The sequence below is a fragment of the Chelmon rostratus genome, chromosome 21 (genome assembly GCF_017976325.1).
Source record: "Chelmon rostratus isolate fCheRos1 chromosome 21, fCheRos1.pri, whole genome shotgun sequence".
Classification (NCBI taxonomy): domain Eukaryota; kingdom Metazoa; phylum Chordata; class Actinopteri; order Chaetodontiformes; family Chaetodontidae; genus Chelmon; species Chelmon rostratus.
In genome coordinates this window covers 4,467,181-4,492,212 of record NC_055678.1, presented here as the reverse complement: position 1 = coordinate 4,492,212, position 25,032 = coordinate 4,467,181, and the positions used below count along the sequence as shown (strand labels likewise).

General features: G+C 43.9%; 1 protein-coding gene across 2 annotated transcripts; it reads right to left on the bottom strand.

Moving 5' to 3' along the window:
• Positions 1 to 1,508: 1,508 nt before the first annotated feature.
• LOC121625194 (CDP-diacylglycerol--glycerol-3-phosphate 3-phosphatidyltransferase, mitochondrial) lies at positions 1,509 to 24,530 on the bottom strand. 2 transcript variants are annotated; one of them, XM_041963269.1, is made up of 11 exons: positions 24,410 to 24,530; positions 19,076 to 19,286; positions 17,254 to 17,331; positions 14,649 to 14,742; positions 14,365 to 14,554; positions 12,443 to 12,621; positions 10,109 to 10,308; positions 8,661 to 8,952; positions 6,747 to 6,895; positions 6,507 to 6,637; positions 1,509 to 1,704 (listed from the first exon to the last, which is right to left on the bottom strand). In XM_041963269.1, exons 1-10 carry the CDS (start codon positions 24,523 to 24,525, stop codon positions 6,518 to 6,520), a joined length of 1,629 nt encoding a protein of 542 aa, XP_041819203.1. In that variant the 5' UTR covers positions 24,526 to 24,530; the 3' UTR covers positions 1,509 to 1,704; positions 6,507 to 6,517. The 2 variants fall into 2 exon arrangements, with proteins under 2 accessions (XP_041819203.1, XP_041819204.1); XM_041963270.1 differs by having other exon boundaries at positions 1,509 to 1,699.
• Positions 24,531 to 25,032: the final 502 nt, after the last annotated feature.

The window sequence follows — 25,032 nt, the reverse complement described above, 5'->3', positions numbered from 1 at the left end:
CAGATTTTTTCTTTTTGGTATTTCTGCTTTATGATGATAGACAGCTGCAGAGAGACAGGATGAGATGCCGGGAACTGGACAGAACCAGGAAAATACTTCTGTTGATCGTTCAAATATTAACGAATTTAGAAAACTTCTAGAGCCTTGAAACACTGACACTGAAATAAAAACCTGTGACAGTGAAGTGCTCATCCAGAGCAGCTACAACAGCTCAAGCATTGAAGCGTCACAGTATTTTGACACAGTGTTAATGAAACCATTCATGCATTCAATCAGCAAAAACAATCTTTCTCATGTACATCCGCTGGTGTCATGCAGGCAACATTTTTCCCACAGTTATTTCCTGCTCGTCTTATCGACATCTGTAGATGAGCTTCACCACCTGTTCAGCACCAAACAGCAAGAAGGTGAACACAGTGGAGCATTCAGCAGCTGAGGAGCCAGATAGATTTCTCACAAGTTGGTAGAGACCAAAAATAGAGCGAATATTGGTTTTAACACGTCAGAAACACGACTTCCAGTGAAAGACAATGTTGCTGTGTAACGGCTGGATGCGTAAACAGCTAACTGTTTGCTAACAAGTTCACTGTATCAGCTTCATAAGGTCTGTCAATATTGTGTTCACAACTTGTTTCCGCCGGTTTAATGAAAACAGATTTGTTTTTAGACAGAATGAAAGGCCTCAAGTCGGCTGCAATCTGCAACCTTACTGCTAGATGTCACTAAATCCCACACACTGGACCTTTAAGTACCTAATAAACCTGTGTTATATCACCTCACAAAGCCTTTTATCTGCTAAACGCTCCACTTTGCTCAGCAGCTAGTTGCTAACTGTGTCCGTCAGCTGTTTGGTGCTGCACAGCAGCTTTTCAGAGCTTCTTTTTTTGCCGCCTGCCGCTGTGTGTGGTGTCACTTCTGTTGACGTGACATGTAAACATTAGCGCTGCTCTTTCACCTTGAAGATAAAATGACGCCTTTGCATGTTGCCGCGACACCGAGGGTAAAACTCACCCTTTGCATCAAAACAAAACGGTCACACATTTAAAGTTATTTTAAAAACCCGCCACTTCTTCCTTTAATTTACAAAGATAATAACACAACGATACTGTACAGTTAGCTTTGATCACTGCTGTGGGCAGAGCTGTACACTCACTGCTCTTAAAAACTGTCATTAAGGCTCCTCGAGGGGATCCAGTTCTTCACCACACCCGTCTGTTTACCATCACAGTCTTCATTACATCGCACACATTCGCTGATTGAGTCTCTATTGCGATCTTACACATGCAACATGTACCTGTAGAGATGTGTGTGCTGTAGCAGACGTAGTTTTTTGAAATCCTTGCGGTCAGTAACACTAAATCAACGGAAATCCACAATGTGATGATGTCAGGTGTTAATATATAAAGAAATTTAACGGAGTAACAGATGCAGGTAAACCACAGGATCTGGAGTTTAGATTAAAAAAAACGGGGATTTGACCCCCTGAATGCACCACATACACCTGCTCCTGTGTGTGTGTGTGTGTGTGTGTGTGTGAGTCACTTCCTGAGACACACTGATGAGGGTAAAGGTGAAGCTGAAGACTCCCAGCACGCCGGTGATGCTCAGGTGTGTCCGGCTGTCACGTCTGCAGGAGCGAAACGACCTCCACCTCCGACCTTCGACCCCGAGACCCAAGAAAACCGAAGCCAGCTGCTTCCTGCTCTGAACACAAACAAAACAAACACAGAGGGAAAAGATTTCTGAGACTTTATCGATGATCCTACAACATCTGGTGTGAGTCAGAAGCTACAAAATTAAAACGTGGAAGCTTCACACACGTTCAACCCGGCAGCACAGTTTCAAGATGGAAGCCCAAGATTAGAGTCACCAGTTCAGCACCTGACCGACTACATGGTCATAATCTCCCCTTCTATTCCTGAGTTACCGTTTTGAAAAATGGCCAGAAAACAGTTTCTGCACATTATGATGTCATCACCTCATCATCACTTTATCCTCTGAGACATTTGAGTGACATTTCGTCATAATTAGCATTTGAATTCTTGAGTTACGCTCAAAAATGTGTCCTTTGACCGCCAAAATCTGACCAGTTCATCACCAAGTGAGTCCAAGTGAACGTTTGTGCCAAAGTTGGTGTTCCTGAGATACAGAGTTCACAGATTGAGAACCTTTAACCAGCTGCAGCTATCACCAACGTGGAGGCACAAAAAAAACATCCTGTTCAATGTTGAAATCAAGTGCAAATACAGGCCAGAAGTGCATTATTCTGCATTATACACACGGCTCCACCTACTGTTTTATTCATCAGGACGATATTTTGTCAAATCACCTGAAAACATGTCTTAAAAGCTGTGTTAAATATAAAAGCACTTCATGTTTTTAAGTTATTCCTGCAGGTAAAAGGATGCTTTCTAGCAGACACTCACAGCTGTTGATGGGTCACAAGGGGCCGATCAATGTGTCACACCGGAACGGAATATCCCAGTTTCACCACTAGAGGGCAGGCACGTCCATCACATCACAACAGCCTGTTCCTCCAGGATTCATCATGATGCTGCTGTGTGACAACCAGCTGCACACTTTAAACCCGCTGAGCCTGAAGGGAGGCTGTTCAGCATGACGCTGAAAAGAGTTTGGAGAGGCTCCAACCTGTTGTCACTAGTTTCTAACAATAGACGTGTGCTGCGCTGCCGATAAGGATTCTTTCATCCTTTCAACCGGCGGAGCCATTGTTGGAGGGACGCGTTTTGTTTTTTCCGCTGAGAGATAAGCGGTAAAGAACACAGATCACAATGTCAAATAGATACAAAACATGAGCGAGAGCGAACAAACTGCTCTGCAAACCCGACGTCCAGGCACTATGATGGTACTTTCTAATATAAAACCTGACACATACACACACTTAGGGAGTAAAATGTAAAAGCGTGCATCATATTTAGCTGTTTGAATGTAAATCTAGTAGTTTACACCTGATTTGAAGACCCTGAGCAGGAACAGGGGCTGCTGAGCTTCAGCTGAGCGCTCTATAAGCATCACATCTCATTTCTTCTGCTTGTGTAATAATCTTTATCTGTATTTTGCCTGAAGAGGAAACTAACGATAAATTCATGCTGCCGAGGTTCAGGCCTGATACATTTTTTTAAAGAAAAATCAAAAGCTGCTTCACTTAAATTTAGCGTCTCAGCTCATTCATGCGAACATTGAATGAAGCAGTATGTTAAAGGTTGTGATACAACAGAAGCTGATCCGTAGAGGATACGTCTGGCATCGTCCTGCATTTTTTCCTCATGGCCAATAAATCCCTCTCGAAGAGACCAAAACCAACAATGTTCGTCTGTTTCTAGACGCTTTCTGACCCGTCTGTGGGTTTCAGCCTCGATCCCACCGGTTCCTACTGACGACGTAAATCTTTTAAAAAACGCGTTTCTTTTCTTTCCTTTAAGCAAAATTAAACAAGCTAAATAGTTTTATAAAACATCTGATAGTTTTGAATAAATAGAGCATTTGTTTGGGACTATTTTCACTGGCGGATGAACACACATTACCATCATTGATCAGAAACGCACTGAAGAAAAAAACATGATTTATAGATTTAAAGCTGTTTGTTATGACAAGAACAGAATGCAGAACTGTTTGTAAACTGCTAATTATATTACATTTGTTCTACTGACCTATTTTATGTGATGTATTTATTTATGTATGTGTGTCTGTATCATGAAAAATTGTTGTAGTTGTTGTTTTGCTTAGAACTTCAGGAAGTAGCTGTTTAAAGCTAACGAGAATCCACATTATTAATGCGTTTTTAACAGTTTCTGGACAATGGAGGACGCTACATCACTCGTTTATTGTTCGTTTTGGTCTTGACATGCGATTCCAGGGAGTCCTTGAAATGGAGCAGGGACCAAACACTCATTTCTCTCCAAACTAAATCCAGGCTTCTTACACATTCAAGCACTTTCCAAAACTTTCCAGCCTCTTGCAGCCTTTATCATCACATTTAAATTCATTTCTACCCACAACAACAACAATCAACGTATAATGTCAATGATGAAAGAGCATATTCAAACGCAAGCATATTATTATTTCTATAAAATAATGCAATAAGCGTACAGCAGTGGTGGGCAACCTCTGGCCTCCGGGCCGCATGCAGCCCGTGAGACTCTTTGATTGGGACACAGTGACCTTTCCTCTAAGTCACATCCACACAGGAAAGATGTTTGTTCTGGCTGCTTCTGACAAACTGTAGTAGGTTAAACTTGGAGAACAAGTCTGTGAAGCTCATCGTGACAACGAGGAGCGTTTTCTGTCGTTAGCTAAATATGTTCGACGCGACGTTTAGCCCGAGGTCGCGCAGGCGTCTCATTGGCTGGCCCCTGCAGCTCCGCATCATCATGCCGGTAACACGAGGATTTCCACGAGTCTTTTCAACTTTTTCGAACAATAGGCATAAAAGCTCTCTGACAGGTACTTTCACAGCCACCGCGTGCATGTTTGTGAATAAAACTCGTGTGCTGAAAGATGATCTATTTACGGCCGCTTCCTTCTCCTTCTGGCAGCAGATCACTCAACTTTTTTCTTTCCGCGACTCCGTCCAGGTAGCGACAAGACACCACCCATTTACCGTCACCATCCAGCCCGTGACATTTCCTGTTCTCAGGAAAAGAAAAATAACAAACACTTCTCTGAGTGAGTAGTCCTTTTTCACCTTTTACCAACAAAAACCTGAAATCTTGAGCGCTGACTCTGATTCAGGGTCGATGAACCCTCTGACTCCACCTCGCCAAGTCCTGACAGGACTCACGGTAACACAGACCACACTGTCAAATCATCGCCATAACGCCGCGCTGACTCACTGACAGGAGTGAATCAGCCGACACGCCGTCCCTGCTCTCACTTTGGTGATTTAGGCTGCTGGGAAGACGAGGACGGGACCTGCGATTTGGGACTCGCCACAATGACTGCAGGCATTTCTAAGAAGCCACAGCCTGTTTTACTGTGCGAGTGTGTGTTTCTGTACAGTATGTTCAGGGCTGCGTTTTGTCTACGAAGCAAAAATCACAGACGAAAAGTGAACTGAAAAAAACGAGAATCCTGCTTTATTGCAACTTGGGTGTTAGTTTCATAGTCTGGCCTTCATTTGCATTGAACATAATAAAAATTAAGAGATATTAAAGGTGAATTTTACTGCCACAGAGATTGTCTTTTCATAAAAGAGGCAAATGTTTTTGAAATCGGTCCAGAGGAGAGAGAGAAAAAGGGGCAGTGGGATTCGCTTTTGCTCCAAAGATAGAAAAACTGCAACTGTGGTCTATTAAATTTAATGATTCATCTAGAAATTAATGAAAATAATCATTAGCTGCAACTATAGTTTATTTTTACTAGTGAATTGTGCTGAATCAGTATTAGTATGACAGACGTAAAGCTCCTTAATGTGCATGTGTATAGGAACAGCATGTCTATGAAGCATGGCTTGAAATAAGCGTTTGACCTTGTCAATGCAGAATCAGGGTCTTGGACTTGTGAGCGTTCTGGTTTCAGTCACAATAAAGTTGGACTAATTAAATCAAAAGGAATACAAGGAGTCATAACTTAAACAATATACAGGATATGACTATGAAGTAGCAACCTGGTACATCGGCCTCTACAATACACATGGTGCTCTGCAAAGTAACAATGACACAGCGACCTCGGCCAATCGGACGGGTTCAGGCCTGATCAGACCTGAAGCACACCTGAATTGTTGCACAGAATCATTTAGTGCTGTAGGTTGAAGTCGTAGCAGGAAGTCGGTCTGTAAACAGCGTGCGTGATCATTTTTGCCTTTTCTTTCTAATGCTTGGTTGAACTTGCAGTTGAATTAATTGATTTTTTTTTGGCCACTTGGGGGCAGCAGAGTTCGCTGCAACACAATTATGACATATTAAAGGACCAATGAGTTGGATTCAGGGGGATCATTTGGCAGAAATGGAATAGGATATTTATAATTATGTTTTCACATGTGCATAATCACCTGAAAATAAGAATAGTGTTTTTTTCCGTCATGTTGTACCGCCATGCTTCTACAGTGGCCCAGAACGGACAAACCAAACACAGACTCTAGAGAGCGCCTTTTGTGTTTTTCATGAGTTTCGCAGCGATTCCTTCACGCAAGCTTTAAGTGGAACATCAAAGCTGTCAACTAGCAAACTAAACTCTGTTCTACTAATTATGTCTGACTTAGTGTTAAAACACGTAGAACGCAGATGACCTTGTTTATACAGGGTTACCCTGATTGGCCAGTTATGTGCTAGCCTAACTTGATTGGTTGTTTGATTCAAACCGGGTTCAGCTAAATCCAAACTGATTAGTGATCAGTGCAGCTTTAAAACCTGTCCGACAGCTTATGTTCCCCCCCCCCCCCTCACTTAAAGCAAAATAAGTTGTAATGAACTAAAATGGTCCTTGAACTAAATAAACACGAGTATCTTTCACATGTGGTGAGTGTGTACGTGTCTGTGTGTCACCACCTGGGGGCATCTCAGAAGAAGTTCTTGATGAGGGGGGTGACTAGTTTCACCCACAGCTGGACGTGGCGGTCTGGCTGCTCAAACGTAGACCTGGACACCTCCGTGGACCGCTGGTACAACGTCTCCTGCTCCTGAGGGCCACGGGGGTTCAAACACAGGTGTGTCTTATTCAGTAACGAGTTACACAGTCATTCATCATCACTTCTGGCTGCGGTTAAAAGAAAAAAAACAAGAGCCGACCTCCTGCAGCTGGCTCTGCAGCTCCTCGTTCTCCGTTACTATGGCGATCTGGGCCTCCAGGTCACGGTGAACCGAGCGGTAACCAAAATTAGGGGAGCCAATTAGAGTGAGGCAAGGCCGATCCTGCCCCTGGAGGTAATACCACAGACCTGTAGGAGAGCAAAAGCAGAGTGAGCCAGCGAGGAGGTAATGCTTCAGAGAGCCGCTTCCAGCAGGGATTTCTGTCGGCCCAGACCACAACTAAAAGGAAGCACATGCAGAAATCCCCAGCGTCGATCCAAAACCCCAAAGTATGAGAGAGAGTGAGTGTACATCCTTGTCCTGAGGCTACGACAGAATGACTGTACAAGCCCTCCTCTCTCACGCTAAATACCGCTGTGACCACAAGAAGAACAGCAGAGCGAGGAGAAGAGCAGCGAGAGTAATGTGTTTTATTGTTTTCACTGAGCCAAACAAAACCAGTCTGGACGGCGAGCCCCGGCTCAGACCCTGAGCTCTCGTAAGCCACGTCGATGTGAGACTCAGAGCTGAAGCCATCGGCTGAACATTCGAACCACCGAGAGTTACAGTCCGGCACAAAACTGGAAATGTGAACTAAAACCATACTGCAGCTGCTGTGCACATTTCCTGTTTTTGGACGTATCTGTGGAAGCCTCTGATTGGGCGATTCCTATTGGCCGATTGACAACAGCGTTGCTCAGAGATGCGACATTAACTTTCAGAGTGACTGGAACACGTAACACTGTACATCCTACAAATGTTTTTAAAGGCGGTTTTGACCCTTTTTCAACGCATCTACATAACGTTAGCCATCGACGGTTAGCGATTTTATCTCCTTACAACACGTTGGGTTTGCATTCGCCTGGCACCAAAAACTCCCCTTCCCAGAGGAACATTATCGCTATCAACATGTCTTCCATTTGGTAATTTTAAGAAGTCGGACTAAATAACACACAAGTCAAAAGGATACGCCCGCATATTGTATTCACTTGCGTTGGTGCTATGTAGGATAGTTTAACGCCCCCTTGAGGACAACAGTGGGACAAGCCTCCAGCTAGCAGCTCTCACTTTTCTTTCTTCTTTGGACGACATGTCTGCACTAAAGTGATGTTAGATTTCATCTGCAACACATCTGCAAGCTTCATTTGATTGAATTCATACTGTTTTTAGTTGTTTGTGCAGAGAATCGTCGATATTTTATATATTTGCTTTGGTTTATTGTTTGTTTAGATAAGTTTGAATGCTCACCAGCATTTAATATACTGATATGTGCGTTTCTAAGAAAATATTACATAGCACAAGTAGAGTAGCAGTCGTAGTTCTGTAAAAATGGCAACATCTAAATGTATGATTTGAATGGAACATTATCTCTACTTTACTGCTGTTTCAGTTAGCTCAGTATTTGATCTGTTCGCCATCTGTCCAGGAAGAGCTGGATGCGGCAGTGCAGGTTGTCGTTAACGCCAACTTTTGCCAACTTGATTGCAGCCACCAGCACAGCCTCCGTAATGAAACAAAACAAAACACCCGACCTGCCAAACAGTCTAAGTTTCTTGCCTCTCACTGGCAGCTGGTGTAAGATGATGCTTTTAGAAATGTGGATGTCTTTTTTAATACCTATCAGGAGCAGCTTTAAAAGCACACACCTGCTGATGATCATGTGAGGGACTGACCACGATATACGTTCTAATACATCAAGAGGATCCAGACAGTCCTGGTGTGGTCTGTGCTTCTATCGTCACTGCTTTTCTCTGTTTTATATCATGGTTAGGTAAAATAAGTTAAGATAAAACTTTATTCATCCCCACCCGCGGAAATTTGGCCGTTAAATTTGGGAGTAAAATATCTACAGGTGAATATGAGCGTTAACGGTGGCTCTAGCGGGAAGTGTTGATCCAGACGGTTTCATCCCACCTTTGGCGTGGAAGGTCCACTGAGACCTGTGGTACTCGTGCAGGTGAACCCTCTCCTGCTGGCCCAGCCGGCACACCTGGTTGTAAAACTGCCTGGCGATGTGGATGTAAGCCTCGGGGATGGCTCCGGCGATGCCTTTGGCTCCGAAGAACCCGTTGACCTCGGGGGAGGCGGTGAGGATGCGGTAGCTGGCGCCGGCCCCAAGCACCAGCTGCATGTACGCCCGGGTCAGGTTGAAGTAACCTGATGTTAGAAACACAGTGGACTCCGGCCCGGCGTCTGTCAGCAGGCGCTGGAGGTTTCGGAAGAAGCGCAGAGTGAAGCGTTACAGCCGTGTTTCTAATTTCCACTGTGAAAAATAAAACTGTTGCTATGCTGCCAACTGAGCTGGTTATTAGTGTTTTATTACTGCTGTATACATGAAGCTCATTATACAGCTGCGCAATATGAAATCTATCAGGATGATTTGACACATTTATATTGGTAAGAATAAATTAATAATATGATAGCATGCTGTTTGATACAGCAGGATATTATCTTTCCTTGTTTGGGCTGATTTACTGCTTTACTTCTGGTTGTTTAATTAATTATATGAGATGCAGACACTTTATTTATTGGGGTCTGCAAGAGATTCAGAATGTGAGGAATTTGATAAGCTGAACGTATTGTTCAGACTTGCTTTTTCCATTTAATAAATCTGGAATTTATTGGTGTTTGTTCTAATCATCAGTGTCACAAAAGGTCCACATAAAAACCTGAACTTTACACTTGTAATGCAGCCCCTCTGTAGCTGAAACTGATTTCATGTATTTTCTGGTGCATAACCAACAGCTCCTTCAGCTCGCGGGAGGCGTGAGGACGTGAAATCTGGCTGAAGATCTGTTTAAACTGCTCTGCTCCTTTTAAGACAGTATTTCTCTGAAACATGTAAACCAGCGGGCCGTTTGTGAACAGCTGCATCACCATCAGCTAAATCACAGGAAGCACGGGAGCAACAAGTCACAAACTCCCTTTGTCAAACTTACAATGTTAACTGAATGCTGGGAAAGTGCGGATTTGACTGTTTATGGTAGCTTTTGAGAGCACAGTATGTGCTATTGTATTGAATTACTGTATATTACTGTGGTTTTATGGCGTTCATTCCCAGAATATGTGACTAACAAACCCTGAATAAATGCTCAAATATTTATACATGCTTTATTAATCACATGGCAGTTTATTAGTCACGTATGAGTCACATGTTTAACATCCCAAGAGCTTCCACTTAATAATAGTGAGTACTTGTCATCAAGAAAACAAGCAGCAGGGCAACAAAGCGTAGACAATGAAAATATTTAATAACATCAATTCTTATATGTTGGTTTTAAATATTTCTAAAATTAGCATTAGCAATTAGAGTGTGACTCAGCCAATCAGAAGAGGCCACATGTTGAGGTGTGGCGCCTCACCTGCGTGACCTGCTCGTCCACCTGGATCCCCAGAGGTTTCATCTGGACCAGAGGAAACACCCACGTGTCCTCCTCCCCCTCGCTCATCCCCTCGTCCTCGGAGTCCTCCGACCGGCTCGTCAGCCGCTGCCTCACGTGGGCTTCGTTCACGACCTGCATGATCCGCTTCCTCGCCGCCGCCGAGAAGTCCTGCCTGTTGCCTGGTTGCCGTGGAGACACAACACACACAAGCACAGAGGGAGCTAAGTGGGTGCAGCGGTAGGCGGGTCAGTCTGATCTCCGGGTCGTCGTGTCCCGAGTGTGTTCGAGGGAATTTACAGTAACTTAGGAGCACGGAGCAGAGAGGAGGAGGTCGACGGCAATGAAAAGCTCAGCTGAAGGGTTGTTGTATAAACTCAACACCTCATAATGGTTTAAGCATCAGTTTAAAGGTCCCGAGTGACGGAGAATCACCCAGCGACACAAAGCACAAACACCGAACTTCCTGTTTCACCACTGCATCGCTGCTTCTTTGTGTTTCCAGGTGACTTTAGCCATAAAAAAATGCTTCAACTTTTCACTTGTCTAAAGTGAAGTTAGCAAAGTTCACACCTAGTATAGATCCTACGTGTGACCGATGTATGCAAGCATCAGCCACCCTCACACACAATATTTTGAGTAATTCCACACGATACACACATTAGTCGACGAGCAAAAGATGTAATAACCTTCACATCCCTTCTAGCCAGACGACTTATACTCCTCAAGTGGAAGGAGAAGTTTCCGCCAACCTTTAAAATGTTGATTAAAGACCTCCTACATCAAAATTCGCTATTCCACAAAAGGGTGTGCTCAAACATTTTATGCTGTATGGCAACCTTTTTTGACATACATAGAAAATATAGATGACGCTAACACATTAAATTTAGAGAATCAATCCTATATTGTATCTAATCTATAGCCCACTTATTTAATTTCAATTCCTTATCATTATTATTATGAATTATTCATTTATTTATTTTGGATACTTGAATATTATTATCTCGATTGCTATCTTATCTTATTATTATATTATATTATCTTATTATCTTATTTTATTTTAATGATTTATTTTTTCACATCTGCTTATTCTATCTATTTTTCTATTTGTATGTATAAGTAATTCTTTATAAGATCATTATTTAATTACTTAATGGTACAGTAATATTGTTGTAGGGATGGGGCTCTGTTGAGCGGGGGGGGGGGGGGATATATTGTATTCATGCAGTTCTGTTTTTGAAGTGTCATTCTGTATAAATTTAAAATGCCAATAAAAATACTTTGAGCAAAAAAGAAAAAATGCTTCAACTTTATGCAAGTGTAACACGATGCCTCATGAAGTGATAACTTCAAATCAAACAGTTGCACAGCGGGATAGTAACAACTCTAAAGAGGGCGCCGCTTTTAAACATCATCGGCTCAAGACAAGCGCGCCATCATTTAAAGACACACCTTTGAGCAGGTGGCCCAGCTGTAATGGAGATGCAAATCCCTGCTGCGCTCAGTCATGCGAATGGAGAAGGTACATGTCAGCTGAAATGACCTCGGCGGGACGGACTCGTCGCTCGCCACCGACTGATCAGTGCGAAATGGAACGAGATAACCTCGCTGAAAACAAGAAACTGGCCCACATGAACGTAAAGTCAGGCTGAGTGAATGAAACCAAGTGGAAATTTAGTACGATTATCAGGCTGATTATCACTGTTTCTCTCTGTTGGGAAACCTCGTTATATTTAAATCAGTTCTCAGTTCTCACTAATTTCATTAATTAGAATTTCACCAGCGCCTGCGAGCGTGCGTGTGTGTGTGTGTGTGTGTGTGTGTGTGTGTGTGTGTGTGTGTGTGCGCGCGTTCCATCTCCATATCGCCTTCCAGCAATGCTGTGACATCACAACTCTATTCCTGGTGTTCGTTACCACGGCGGTCCAATCCTGCAGACATGATGTCATTCACCCCTCAAACTAACATCCTGGCAGTCAGCGCTCCAGTTACGGACACGAAGTACGAGTGTGTGTGTGTGTGTGTGTGTGTGTGTGTGTGTGTGTACAGAAAATCCTGACAATTTCACATCCGGCTGCATGGCTAGCCAACCGCAAGAGCTCTCTCCAGCTTTCTCACTGTACTGACACACACACACACACTCTCTGACCATCATCTATTCGTCTGTCTAAGCTTTCAAGCTCCATTAGCGAAATCCATCGGCTCCTCTTGCTGAAGACGGGGCCGGTGCCGCTGCAGCCGAGCGTGGAGTGTCAAAGTGTGTCAAAACACGTTGGCGGGTGTGTGCGCGCACACGGACGCGCGTTCGGTTTCTACCTTTGTACGGGTGCACCATGCCCTCCAGCACGGTGACCGAGTCGTCGGGCTGCAGCTGCAGGGAAACGTCTCCCACGGCCTCCACCAAGTCGGAGAAGAAGTCGGCGACCTCGCCGCAGTTCTCCAGCAGCACGTAGCGGTCCTGCCTGTTGGTGAAGTACGAGTCGCTCAGGTTGGCCCTGCGAAGTGACACAGAGAGACTGTTTTTAAGAGACAGAGCGGGAACACAGGAGAGCTTTGGAAAGCAGACAAAGACCTGACAGCTTCTGGATCCAGTTCCTGGTAGGGAAAACACTTGGATTCGTTAAGCTCAGATCCAAACGAATCTCTTATCAGAGTCTCTCCTCATTATTTTCAGGTGAAAACACACTGACAGGCAGCAGGCTTCTCATTTTCAGATTAGATCAGCTGTAGCTCGTTAGTTAATTCTGTGAGAGCTCAAATGAAATGTATGAACTGCTAAACTCTGATTCATATCACAGCAACATTTTAATCTGATCAGTTCAACAGTTGCGAATGAGGACCTTCAGTATCTGGAGTCAATAGCTGGTGAAGTTCAGCAGGTTACAGCTGAGAACACTTCACATGTTATGCTGCTCATCTCATTTTCAGGTTGTAGCTTCAGGCTGCGAACAGAAATTAGGCTGCCAGTAAAAACTGTCGTGTTTCCTCTTTCTCAGCCAACAAAAGGTGATCAGTCATCTTCCAGCAGGAGTTATTTTAGCCTTCAGTCACACGCAGACGTTGAGAGGTAAACATAAAGATCTGAAGCTGAAACTTGACATCAGGGGATGATTTTCCCGGGAAGGTAGTGGAAGCGTCCGATTTTTGTGCCTTTGCCACTTTGCACGCTGCTCCTGCTTGTTGAGTATAAATTGAGAGCAGTTGCAGGGAGACTAGCGTCAGTTTTCCTGAGCCCATCGCCCCGACAACACTGCGTCCAGACATGATCATCGGAGCTGTCGGAGCTGGGAAGAGCGCATGGATGAAGCGCACGATTGCAAGCGTGCCAAGCACAGCAGCCACAGGATGTACTGTTAAAGCTATTTTGTTGAATTAAAGGGCAAAATTATTCATGTTAAACCATAAGCGCAACCTGTTGTGGCTAATTTCACCTTCTGACTGGGCTCTTCAGCGTTGGCATTTGAATTCCATGTAAACACCATATTTGCTCCCACAGAGGATGTTGCATTGTGGGTTGTTTGTAGCCTTAATGCTGCTACGCTAACAAGCGTCTGCAAGCCTTAGTTAGTCAGCTCTACAAACCCTCAGCAAGGTTTAAGCTACAGCAGCTTCTGACGGCTCGTGTGATGCGTTTTCCTGTGAGAGAGGAAATGAATTCACGGCGAATGAAAACAGACGGTGCAGCAGTCACGGACGACGAGGAGCTCCAGAAGACAACAACACGGTCTTAAAAATGCCACAGAAAATCATTCTGATCGCCTTAAACAGTGTGTGAGTGTGTGTGACTGACGACACACACTCACACATTGACGTGGGATTCTGTTCTGCTTTAACGGTTTTATTTCACGTTTCACTTTCACAGGAGAAAAGGCTTCCAGGATGTGGGAAACTTTCCCAACAGAGCTTGTGTGAAAGATGATTAATGTTCGTGTGTGCGTTGTCTGATACGGTGCACGTGTTTTCTACGTGTGGTATGTTGTTTTGTTTCCGCAGAAGCCGTCGATCCAGCCCAGAGTAAGCAGAGGAAGCGCTGACCCGGCACTGCGCCCACCCAGCGGTGTACACTGAGAACATTTCCTAGCAATGGTGGCACCTGCACTTTGATAAGGAAAGCTTCATGCAAACACAACACGGACTGAAGTGAGATTAAACGAGGGTGAAGGCAGCGGGGGTGAGGAAGAGGGAGGAGTTCAGCTCGAACTCACACAAACAAACTTTCCGTCCACGAGCCAACATACCCGCTGATGATGACGCTGTCGTCGAACAGGTAGACCTTGATGTGCTGGACTCCGATGGTCTCGTTGAAGCGCTGAGGGACCAGCAGCCGCAGCAGCCCCCTCAGGTCTGGGGTGTGGTACAGAGACACTCGCATCTGAGAGGTGAAGCGCTGCAGCAGCGGCAGCAGCATGGTCCTCGAGTTAATCTGCCCTGCACGGAGGAAGCACAGCATACGGTCAGTGCGATGAGCGCGCCGGTCTGCGCTAACCGGCGACAAACAGACCTCGTGGGAGATGGCAACAACCTCGTGAGCCGCGCGTGTAGTCCAGCAGTATGGAGACTTTTAGGTCGTGACTGTTTCCCTGTGAGCGTTGTAGAGCTTCCTCCATGCAGTCCACCTTCAAAGAAAGATAGCAGAACATTATTAAAAGATGCATTTAGCATTTAGCACACTTTCGGACTCAAGATATACAGTTTGTACAAAAAAAAGGGTTAAAATCAGCGCAGCAGAACCACAAATATAATCTTTTTTAATCCACACATTCTTGTTCCTTGTCACCTATATTACACATAATGCAATACGGCCACAGACTCTTCGCTCAGAGGTTCAGGGGCGTTATGCTAGTGGCAGCTAATGCTAGTCGCAAGCAGAGATGAGGGGCTACAGAAGTCTGCAAACTCACTTTCCTCAGTGTTCAGCCCAGACTGACAGTGACTCAAGTGACATCACTTGAGGTAATTTATCAGATTTCTCCCTCTGGAGACACAAAAGCAGAGCTGGTGGAGTCTAACTGAACACAAAGCAAATTTCTTCTTTGTGGGAAAGAGACGCTTCAGCTTCAGGATAGCGTCCAACCATCCACTGCACAACACTGTCTTAAATAGGACTATTTTGTAGAGCTAGAACAGCTAAATCGATAAATTGCTTGAGAGAAAACCAATTAATTAACCAATTAAGTCATTTATCAAGCAAAAAGTCCAAATATTCACCAGTTTCAGCTTCTCAGATGTGAGGATGTACTGCTTCTCTCTGTGTCAATGTGCCAAGCTGGAGCCTCACAACAAAGTAACAGATCCATGATTATTGATTAATAGGCAGCAGACAGCGGCGGCCTTTTATTATCAGTTTACTGAGCGTGGGAAAAGCATAACTTACTAAGAGGAAATAATAGAGGAAACGGCTGCTCTGCAGAGGCCACCGCTGGTGGCGAGCGTGGAGGCTTTATTTGTGGTCAAACTTGGCATTAGCGCCCTACCTGATACCAAACTAACTTGTTTTTTCACTTTGGCTAAATTGTGCATCTGGTGACCAAACGCAGTCAGTATACGTCACCCCAGAGAGGCTGTTCGCATGCCAGTAAAACATTTGCTCTTTCCAGTAGAGAGCTCTTTAGGGGCATCTGCACCACCAACACTTCCAGCTCTGCTCTAAAGAGAAATGCGATTGTGAGTCGGAGCTCCAAGGGACGCTGAAAAATGTGTTTATCCTTCAAAGCAAAAATCAGCATTCGTGGTGCGTTCGGTTTGAACCGGGAAGTCCGAATTTTTGAGTTTCCAGTCAGAAAATTCCCAGCTCCGGGATTTTTTTTTTTCCAATACATGGGAGAGAGCAAAGCTGCTCCAAGGCAGTTTGAGTTTGATACCCCTGATCCCCCCCCCCCCCGGACATCCTGTGCTCTGCATTTATTTCTCTGTTTTAATGCTTGAAAGTTTTGTTTTTATCATTTAATGTTGTGGTTTTAAATGTATTTCTAAATAATTTCTTTAAAAGTGCTCCACAAACTTCGCACTGCACACAAAAAAGCGAGGAATCATCGCTTTCATTGGGCGCATTCTTCTTCCCTGTCAACACCTGCCTACATTACCCACAATGCAACAGCTTGGTCTGACAGTTAATTAACAGAACTCTGGTAAACTCACTGCTTTCTACAGATTTTGTTTTCCCTTTTTGAACTAACATTACCTGAGGTAATTAATTGGGGCTCTAAGCTCTACCTGAAAAACAACTTTTTCCCACACATGCAGGTACCCCCCCACCACCACCACCACCAATCCACTCACGTATAGAAAACACTTTGCATATTGTGCGCTTAAGATAAAACACGCCTCTCTTTATTTAGTTTTCTGATCACTCTCATTGCCTGCACCTGCGCTTAAGTAAATACGCTGCACAGGTGTGGCTGTCAACATCAGTGAAGCGCCCTTTGTGCGGAGCCTGGGACCAGGGTTGTGTCAGTGGATCCAGGCTTCGAGTGAAATCACACCTGCAGTTTGCATTCTTCGGTCTAAACCACAGACCGAACTCACATTTTTGTACTGAAGCGAGCTCGCTTCATTGTGTCCAATTAAAAGCCAACCCAGGCTCGAAAATAAAATTCACGTGGACTCGCTGTACCTTACTGACTCCACGTTTCTAGTAATCCATCATCCTGTGAGGTTAGAGAGTTTGGCAGCACTCGCAGCTGATTCGAATGCTTTTAACTGTAATTAAGCGTGTTTGACTTGTGTGTGCCGTTTTCTGCATTTCTGCTGCTCCGACCAGGTCGAAAAAAACATGAAAAACAGCTGAATATGAGCATCAGTCCAGACTGTGGTTTGTTCTGGGTTAATGTTGTTATGCTAGGCTTTCCAAGCATGAAGAACAGCAGGCTATCACATGCCAAAACTGGTCTCCTTATTCCCATAAACCCTTGCATTCTGGGGTCATTCCTTGTAGTTGGCTTGCAGCGCACTTTCATCCTGAACAAACCACAGTGCGGTTCTCCTGGAAGACGACACTGACTCACAGTTTCTGGCATCTCTGACCAGATATTTGGCACGCGCCCGTGTTTGGATGGCACTGCTCTCACCTGCCCAAAACTCAAGATGTAAAGATTTGCTTCTCGCTCACACACAAACACTTTCCTCACCAGCTCCTGCTCCAGCTGACCTGTTCCCAGATACAGCGAGGCCATCACCACGCGCCTCTTCGCCGTCTTGATACGTGCCTGAAGTGAAACAAACAGAAAACAGAAAATGAACGCGTGTGTTCGGCATCTGCTCTCAAATCTGATTCTGAGAAATGATAAACTGTAAACAGAGGGTAAGTTTCCTGCCAGTCACATGCTCAGTCTGCACGAGCAGAACTGGATTCCTGGGGCCAGCAGAGCCCCCGAAAACTAGCAAACAACAAAACGCTGTTTAAAAAAAACTCAAACTATGGATTATTCAGCATGGAGAGTTTCAGTTTTACTCACTGAGGTTTTTATTCTCTGAGAAGGGAAGGGGAGGGCTGCAATTATTATTATTATTATTGAAAATAGCAGCAAACAAAGCTGGAACTACTTAAAACTGACTTAATCTCCTCAGCTAAGTGTTAGAGATCTAGTTTCTGGACAGCCATGCTGTTGAAACATCATTTTTTTAATCCTGTGAGCACCACAAACAAAACTGCATTCACCTCACTCGTCCTGAAGTGAGACCACCAGGGACCAGCACTACCAGCTGTCTGACGCCCTTCACGTGAAAACTGGTTTTTCAACTCACAGCGACAAAATCTGAGAGCCTGTTGCATTTTTTGATTATATTTGACGCTGTTTTCTATGCATTTAACACGCAATGCAAAAGTCGCAGCACTACAGTGTGCAAGTCCTCTGCTGCAAAAGTTCTACATTCAAAATCTGACTTGAGTAAAAAAAAAAAATGTGGGAAACTTCCAAAACAAAGGCGTCAAGCTTGTTGGATCATTTCCATGAAGAAGACTTGAGGTCTGTCAAGTGCTACGTGAAAGTGAAGGGTCTGAATACTTCATACATGTACAAAAACACTCCAGAAACACAGTAATAACAAACACCAAACAGCCAAAAGTGACACACAAACACGACAACGATGCCATTGAGATGGAGCCTTCCCAGCTCTCAGTGTTATGGGGAAGTGTCAATAAAAGAAACAAAAAAAAAAAAAACAAAAGCACATGACATGTGTTTGTGAATCACACCCATTCACACACCCCTGAAAGACGCTTTCACCCACAGCGGGGAAAAGAAAATACCGTAACATCATAACTCTCAATGCAAATCAATCACAGAGAGAGCATGAGGCTTTTTCAGACCTCATTATATAATAAAATCAGGTGTGAAAAAGGTTAAAAAAACACGAAAGCTCGTCATGTCTAAGCTGAATAATGGTTTTGTATGAGGGGAAGCTTCTTCCTGGCTGCCACAACAGGAGCCTATGAAGAAAATTCCTGTGTCTTTGTTCCTGGAGAGGCTGAGCGGGCTAAAATTAGACGAAACAGGATTCCAAAGCGGTGACATAGAGCAGGTGAGGGATTACATAAAGAAACAAAATCTAAAAAATCCACTTTTTAACTCTGGGAAACTGTAACTCTCTGGATGATTCACAGACGGAGTGAAATGTGCAGGGTGGTGTATTATTCTGACTGTTTTTCGCTTGTAAAAATCATTTCAGGAAGGTAAATTTTTAGGTTTTCAAGCTGATTTCATATTTTGAAAAGAGAGAGCCGAACAATTAAGCCCTGTCAGCTGCAGCGTGATACTCACGTGTTTGAGTAAACGGTGAGACTCTGCTGGGAAAACACCTCCTCAAATACCTCCAGCATTTTATCTGCCTCATTAATTATCCGTCACGATGCTCGAGACATCTGTGAAAAGTCAATATTGGCCTCGGTTTTGTTTTTAAATCATTCCTTCGCAACTGAGGCGAAACATTCAGTTCCACAGTGACACCGACCTTCATGGCCTGGTAGAACTGGTCAGGCGAGGCGAGGACGTGGATGTGGGCGCCCGGCACCCTGAAGGCGGGCACGTGCTCTGCCATCCATCGGAAGTGGGTGCAGAGGCCGTCCGTGCCCTGAGCTCCGGCCGACCCCGTGGGCCTGGAGATCCGCTGGGGGGCCGGGTCGGCTTCGGCCAGGAGGGGAGCCAGCAGCAGCACCGAGGACCTGCAGCAAACAGGAAAACTGGTTTTTGTGTCGGTCCAGCTGAAAATTTAGCAACAATTTTCACTCATTTCACAGCAAAAACGCATTTTCAGGTCATTTCCAAATAAATCATTCGAAGCAAATAGTTATTAAAACATTTTGATTGGTCGACACAACAATCTCACCACAAGGTCCATTAGCAGCCGCTCTGGAGCTTTCGATCACATTACACAACCTTCCTCAGCAGAGGATGAACCGATGAGGGTGTTGAGTCAACTACTGTTTCCAGGGTAGGAATGAACTTTGAATCTTTGATTATTTCTCTCATAATTTTCCATATATCTACTGTATCATGATGGATTAGATCAAATGGATTTGTTTCCTGCCAAACAGTTTTGCCAAACAGTCTGTTTTTACTCTGTTTATTTCTTCCCTTTGAAAGTCTGCGTGGAAATCCAGCTGAAAAAGTGGGTTGATTGAAATGCTTCCAGGACTAGAATTAGCCCCTCGTGATTGTATTCCTCCGCCAACCAATCAGGTCAGAGTTTGTCCGTCCAAACTCATATAACATAGCAAAGACTTTGAAGGAATTTAATAAAAGGTATTAATTAAATTTTCAGGTGAAATGGAAGTTCTCACTATACTGACATGTATGATTCTAGTGAATAATGTCCAGTGAGAAACAAGCTGTCTTCACTTAGAGACTGTTTGTCCAGAGGACTTATAGAGAGCTTCATCACATGATGCAACAACAATCACATGAAGATCAATATCAGCACAACCAATCAGCTTGTGGTGGACGACAAAGCTTCAAATATGGATGCTGCTGCAAAGATGCCACAGATTGAAAAATGTTGAAGTTTCACACACACATCTTGAAAACAGCAGCACAGAACATCTCTACAATCAGCACAGTTTCAAGGTGGACGCCCAAGATTAGAGTCACCAGTTCAGTTTCCGCCTTCTGCTCCTGAGTTACGGTGTCACAGTGAAGCTGACCTTTGACCTTGTGTGAATGTCTTATGTTCTTTAATCATGCTTGAGTTGTGGCCCAAAACATGCTGGAGTGCGAGGGGAAGACATTCCCTCAAGGCGTTTCTGGAGATACTGTGTTCAGGAGAACGGGACCTGCTTCCTCCGCTGTGCCATACACCACGTGGAAACAATACTTTCTTATGTGTCGTGTTTTTGTGCCAGCTTGCAGCCGCCAGCAGATTCTCAAGCGTCAGACGTCAGCGCTTCCCGACAGCACACGAACACACCACAACGCTACATATCACATAACACGGCGGGGAAGCTCTGCAGTCTGAGGTGTCGCCGGCCAAAGGTCGGCTGATATTTGTAAGTGCATTCAAAATAGGACAGGAGATTATTTTCATCACCGATTAATCTGCAGAGTGTTATAGCAGACATTGTGCAATATTGACATTGACATTTTGTTGACAAAATGACAGAAAACAGTGAACAGTGAAAATAGCTCAAGGTGACGTCTTCAAATGCTTCATCTGAGCAACAGTCAAAAGAAAGTCATCTTACTACTGTGGAAATAGCAAATGTTTGACATTTCTGCTTAAAAATGACTGAAAAGAAGACTTTTCTGTGGATCAAATATAGAAGAACTATAAGAAGAGTGTGTGTGTGTTAATAGTGTGTCTGTTTTTTTGCTCTCAGCGTCCTAAAATTCACCCCAACACCCCCTTTTGTCTCTGCAATATAATCTCACCATATGGTCTGACGCTGCAACCACATTAAATAAAGACAGGGTGGAGAAGTAACCTCAGACGTGACTGTGACCCTCACAGGCTGATCATCACAAGTCAGCCCAGTGAATTCTTTTGTATTCGTTCTGACCAAATTTCATCCAGAACACACACATGCACGCATTCACGCGGTTTTACGTTTTGGTTTGGATTTGACCCACCATAACTGTCTAGGAGTCACATTAGAGCAGAAAACACAGCTCAGGGCTTGTTTCCAAAGCCACTGTGCTGAGTTGGACATTCTGCAGCAAACACTCAGAGGGGATTTCCTGTTGTTTGAGTTCTATCATAAACAAGCATGTTCCTCAAAGTGTAATGTGATAAAACCACCAAAGCATGAAAGACAACTTCCTCCTGTTCATACAGATTATGCTAAATTATCTTGTCTTTTACAGCGGTGCAAATTACAAACGTTATCTATGCAAGTGCATCCAACTTCCATCTTATGTAACGTGACGGACCTCTCAGATGACCCCTGAGCCTTTACAATTTTCTGTAACTGGTAAAATACGAAGTGTGAGTGTGACAGCAGATAAGGAACACACTCTGAACTGATGTGAAAACTGTTCCAGCCTCTCCTTTCAGGACTGAGACGAGCGTTAGAAAATCTATTACGTCATGCGACAGTGAAATAAATCAAAGCAGATTCGCTAATTTGATCTGTTAATCCCCAACGAGGGTGGAGGTACAAGGAAGGAGTTTCTCAAATTTTGCACACTCAGAATCAACAGACTGTAATATGGTCTCTGTAGATGCCTTGTAAATAAAGACTATTTCAGCAGTGATTTCATGACTGTAGATGAGATGAAGTTAACTTCCTTAGATTTAATGAGGTTAGAGGCTAATTCAATAATGCAAGGCTTAAGCTAGTAATGACAATGAATAGAGGGGCTGTTTACTCTAGTACGTGCCTGCACCCCCTCCCTCCTGATTTGAAGCATGTGATAGGAAAACATCCTCTGTCTGTCTGTCTGTCTGTCTGTCTAAAAATTTCCTGAAAGGGAACTTCCTTAAAGAATTTAAGCCTCCAGGCCATATATGGCCCACAAGACCACTTGATCCGGCCTGTGAGACAATTCATAGTTAGAGAAAAGCAACTCAGAAAATCTCTAGACAGCAAAACAGGGATAAAAGTAAATAACTGAAAACTGAAAACTAACATGTCAATCCGAGTGGTCCCTGAACGCAACATGAACAAGGCTGCTGGCATCAGGTCAATACATCATGGCAACTGTCAAGAAAACAAAAGTAGATTCAGAGTCGTGCTTTCCAAGAGAAATGGACAAATGATCATCTTTTTGTTGAAGTAAAGGGCAACCTGTTAGAATTTGTGGGGACAAGCTCGCAGTGATGGAAAACACTGAAACATGCTGAACTGGACGAGCTGCAGGACAAACGCTCTTGGATAAATTTAACGCTCTTCAGTGGAGTTTGGATGCTCAACAAGCAGCTTCCACAGACCCCATTCTGACAGAGACGCTGTTCTGCAGGCAGGTTTGTGCTGAGTGAGAAGCAGTTCCAGCCATCGCAGAGGTTAGTGTGATATGTGTGTGCAATAACTTAGCACAGAACTTGAAGTTAGAAAAACGGAAATGGCCCTTGATAGGAACAGGGTTCCTCACACCTGATTTAGATCCTCATTCTTCTCAACGGATCCAGATTTGTTTTGCAAACTGGAAAAGCCGGTCTTTAATCTTTTTTTATAGCTCTTACGCAACAGCTAAACATTAGTACAATCCAACCATAACTGCTAAAAACATATCTTAATAGTGATGAATAGTAATTATTTTACTTTTTAAAACTATGCTATAATATATAGCATATACATTACATGGCATTACAAGTTTGTGGACACCCATTTGTGACTGTTGAAGCTTTAGCTTCAAAACCACAGCCATTAACCTGCCACTAAAACAGCTTCATCTCTTCCAGGAACACTTTCCAGAAGACTTTGGATCCTGGCTGCAGGGATTTGAGAGGTCAGGGACCGATGTCTGGTGATAAGGCCCGGGTCACAGTCTGTGTTCCAGTTCAACCCAAAGGTTGAGTGGGTTGAGGTCAGAGGTCAGAGCTCTTTGCAGCCTATTCAAGTTCTTCCACATCAAACTTAGAGAAGATTATTTCTTCATGGATCTGACTTCATGCACAGCTGTTGTCATGTTGAAACAGGAAAGGCTTGGAAGTTGGACAAGTTGGAAACACACTGCTTTTAAACAAAAGTACATGAAAGAATCCATGTCTGTGTCCACCATACAAAAATATGAGCGATATGATGAAGTCTTTATCATCACTGTGATGCTAATGTCAAATCCTACTTGTCTTATCTTTGCCTTGTACTATTTTAGACTCGTGCAGAAACCGGAGTTATCGCTGGAGGATCTGATGCAAGACAATTACAGTATGAGAGCGATAAGAAAAAAAAGATGTTGAGATTACAGATTCTTCTTTCAGGCTGCGCGCCCAGACGCTGCTTCCTTTTCGGGAACAGGTACACAGTCCAGGAAGTGCATCTCGTGCTAACTTCTCTTCAGTGTCAACATAAGGTTGACAAGTTTCTCAATAGACCTTTTACATGCAGGACATGTCACAGCAAGAGAACCACTGGTGTAAATGATGAAATTAATTCTGGCTGAATTCCATTTAGCTGCTTCATTTTCAGGCCCATGCCATTATGCTTGTTGTCACACTGTCATGGCTCACTTGAGTGGAACAAAGGCATCACTCATGTTATTATTAGTTCAACATGTGCGTCTTCTGCTATGACATGTCACCGTAAAGGATGAATATGTTTAATGCTAAGCAGTCATCTCACCTGCTGACTTCATTAGGCTACAAACAAAGCGCCCCTCGTTTGGACGCAGGTGTGCTAATCAGTTCTAGCACGTTGTAAAGGCGTGTCACATGATGGGACAGCAGTAACACAGGTGTCAGGTTTCAGCCTTGGTTAAAAATGACAGTCCACGTTACATAACAGACGTGACGAAGAACATCACGTGCAGCCCTTCAGGCACAGAAACCACCACTTTTCCTGAGAATTAGCTACTGTTTGCTACTGTGGCATCCACAGGGGGTGTGTTACCGGGTGGAAATTAGCTAAACCTCATACTAACTTACTGTAACTTTTGCTGTAAACATGCCACATTCGCCATAAATATGCTGTAAGTTGGTGGCTAGCCGTGTTAAACATTTCCTTGTGGATTTTGAATAAAAACAAGACCAACAGTACGGCAAAGTCCGATAATGAACGCATTAGCAGAAACAACATTAGCAAGGCATCTTTAACTCTTGCTTCATGACAGAGGAAAGGGTGAAGACTGAACTGCGACACAAACACGCTGTTTCATCGTCACGTCTGTGTCTCTGTGGGTGAACCGTATCTCTTACCCGCCTCCTCTGTCCCGTGCACGGAAGACTCGGTCAGATATTCGGTTAAAAACCCCGGTGATGGCCGGTGTGTACACGGAGTTCACCAGCCTCCTCCAGGACATGGGAGCCGCCATTGCTGCAGCAGAGTGACTTTGAATGAACTTTATTGACACAACTCCAAGTTCACAGAGACACTGTAGTCTGTGATAGGAAGTGAGAGCTTGGACAGCACTGAGAAAAGCTTTATTTTTTTATTTTTTTTTTTTTACATGCAACAATAAAAAGCCTAAATAAAGCAGATAAATTATATATTACTGTTTGTCTATACGTGTTTATGTATTTGGGATGAATATAAATGACCTCTAGTGGTCAACCTGCAAACTACTATCCAACTTCAGTTCTGTGGTAATGTTTTATTAACCAAATTTACCCTTAAGTTAGCCAAAAATTTAGTCAATAGTTGAAGTCCTATTTTATATATGCATGCCTTCCAAATGTGTTACACTTTCATGATCTTTTGCCCTCTATATTGTCTTTGGAAGGTGTGACCTCAGCTTTCAACACAGGTTTTCAGTCATGCAGCACAAAGGCTGTAGTGTATACAGGTGTTTGCTCGAGCCAACAGGTGATTTCAGGCTCTC